The 1,958-nt window shown below is 35.4% G+C and overlaps 1 protein-coding gene across 1 annotated transcript; it reads right to left on the bottom strand.

The window, feature by feature from the left end:
- Positions 1 to 517: 517 nt before the first annotated feature.
- Positions 518 to 1,178, bottom strand: LOC102822453 (zinc transporter 6-like; the record flags this gene model as incomplete). Its single annotated transcript, XM_006878108.1, has 1 exon — positions 518 to 1,178. A coding segment is annotated over one exon (501 nt), but the record flags the coding sequence as incomplete, so codon positions are not given.
- Positions 1,179 to 1,958: the final 780 nt, after the last annotated feature.

Raw genomic sequence — 1,958 nt, 5'->3', positions numbered from 1 at the left:
ATCAAAATAAGACATTGAAGAACAAGAACTATTTACAAATTGTACTAAAATTTTCCAACGAGAAAACAAAACAAAGCAAAAAACCAATCTGGTAATTATGAGTTTTGAAATTGGTTAGATAGTAGATGTGTTCTAAATAGTCGAATTTTAAAAAGTTTGCTTTTTTACTTTGCAAAATATAGTTCAGAAGGCTCACAAAAAAAGAGAAAAAGTAGCAAATAAATTTGAAAGCCATAAAATTGGCTTTTACTTTCAGAATAGGTTTTTATTTCCTTTCTTAAAATGTACTAATTCAAGAAGCATGTTTATAAATTTCATTGAAGAAAATACTGCATTTTTATAATTACGTGACAATTAGGCGGGTCTCTTAAAAAGCTAACGTCTTCATGGCAGTCAACTGTAGACAGCAAAACGCAGATAGCAAAATTCAAATTGAGAGAAGCAAGATTTCTTAAGTAAGCTTGTTTAAAGTCTGTTACATTTAGAAGGATCTCACTGGCCCACATACATCTTACAAAAATATAGTTTCATAGGTTTTGTGAAATGTGAACAAGATAACTAGTCTCTAACATTTACAGTAAACCATTGATCAGTCAATGCAAAGTTGGATAACAACAAATCAGAGGTTAAGAAGTCAAAATTCTTCATAAAAATAAATTAAAAGAAACTAGAGTACATTAAGGTCTTGGTTGTCCAATTCTATTGTTAGTTCCATATCTATTTGGTATATTTATAAAGCCAGTCCTGAAACCTTGGGTTGCTCCAATTCCTGGAACTCCAAGTCCTTGATTCAGCATGCTGCTATAAGGTGTGTATCCATGATTAAGACCTAACCCATAAGGTCTTGTTTGGGTGTTTAAAAGAATAACTGGGCTCATATTTTTTCCAGGGGTGTTAAATGAAAATTCCGGAGGTGGACTACTAAGCTTAGCTGGAGTTGATGTGACAGGATTCAAATCATCACTGCTCTTTAGAGGAGGCATTGGGATTACATGATGATCTGAAAAGTTGAGGACATTGGCTGCAACAGGCCCAGACAGTAAGGCAGGCCTAATCCAATCATCCTTGAAAATCTGAACAGTCAGAGTAGACACCAGAGTGTATAGCCTGTTGGTCACGTGAGCAAGAACCATTTGTTCATTCGCATCTCGCCGGATTCTCACATGCACTGATCCAGCCTAAAAGGTGCAAAAGCAAAAGAAAGACTGCTTAGAATGTTACTACTGAAAATTCCATTAGAAAAGAACATTTTATTCATGTTTTGATTTTAGTAGTAGTTCGCATTTCCTTTAAAACAAGAGAAACCTCAATGTCTTGACAGGTCTTAAAGACTACTTTCTAGGGATTATCAACATAAAGAGTTCATGAAATAATCTGTGACTAAACAAAATGTGATGCTTTAAGAAAACACATTCACTTGTTGCCTGCTAGAGACCAAGCACTCTGAATAAATATAAAAATAAGAAAGAAGAGATTAGAATCCATATGGGAGGAAAAGAGACAAGTAAGCATACAAGTGATAATATAAATGAAGCATATTAAAAATGTTCTAGAATGGCAATTGGAAAAGACTTTAAAGAAATGACATTTGATCGAGGGATGATGGTTAAGTAGAACACAGAGGTACGCATTCCAAGCTAAGGGAACAATTAAAATGCACAGCATATGTGGGAAATAATAGTAATAATTTGTATATATAAAGAAGTACAAGTATTTTAGGAGGCAAAACAAGGATGAAAGGAAGGAGAGGGAGAAAAAAAGGCAGGCCATGAAGTGGAAGAACAGATTAACGGAAGGCCCTAAAAATCATAAGGTATCAGTATGATTGTGAAGTGCCGTCGAATCGATTCCGACCCATAGCGACCCTGTACAGGGTTTCCGAGGGTGTAAATCTTTATGGGAGTAGAAAGCCTCATCTTTCTCCCACGGAGCGGCTGGTAGTTTCGAACCGCTGACCT

This window comes from Chrysochloris asiatica, unplaced genomic scaffold (assembly GCF_000296735.1).
Source record: "Chrysochloris asiatica unplaced genomic scaffold, ChrAsi1.0 scaffold04646, whole genome shotgun sequence".
Lineage (NCBI taxonomy): Eukaryota > Metazoa > Chordata > Mammalia > Afrosoricida > Chrysochloridae > Chrysochloris > Chrysochloris asiatica.
The sequence above is the reverse complement of the archived record's forward strand: the minus strand, read 5'-3'. Positions and strand labels throughout refer to the sequence as shown.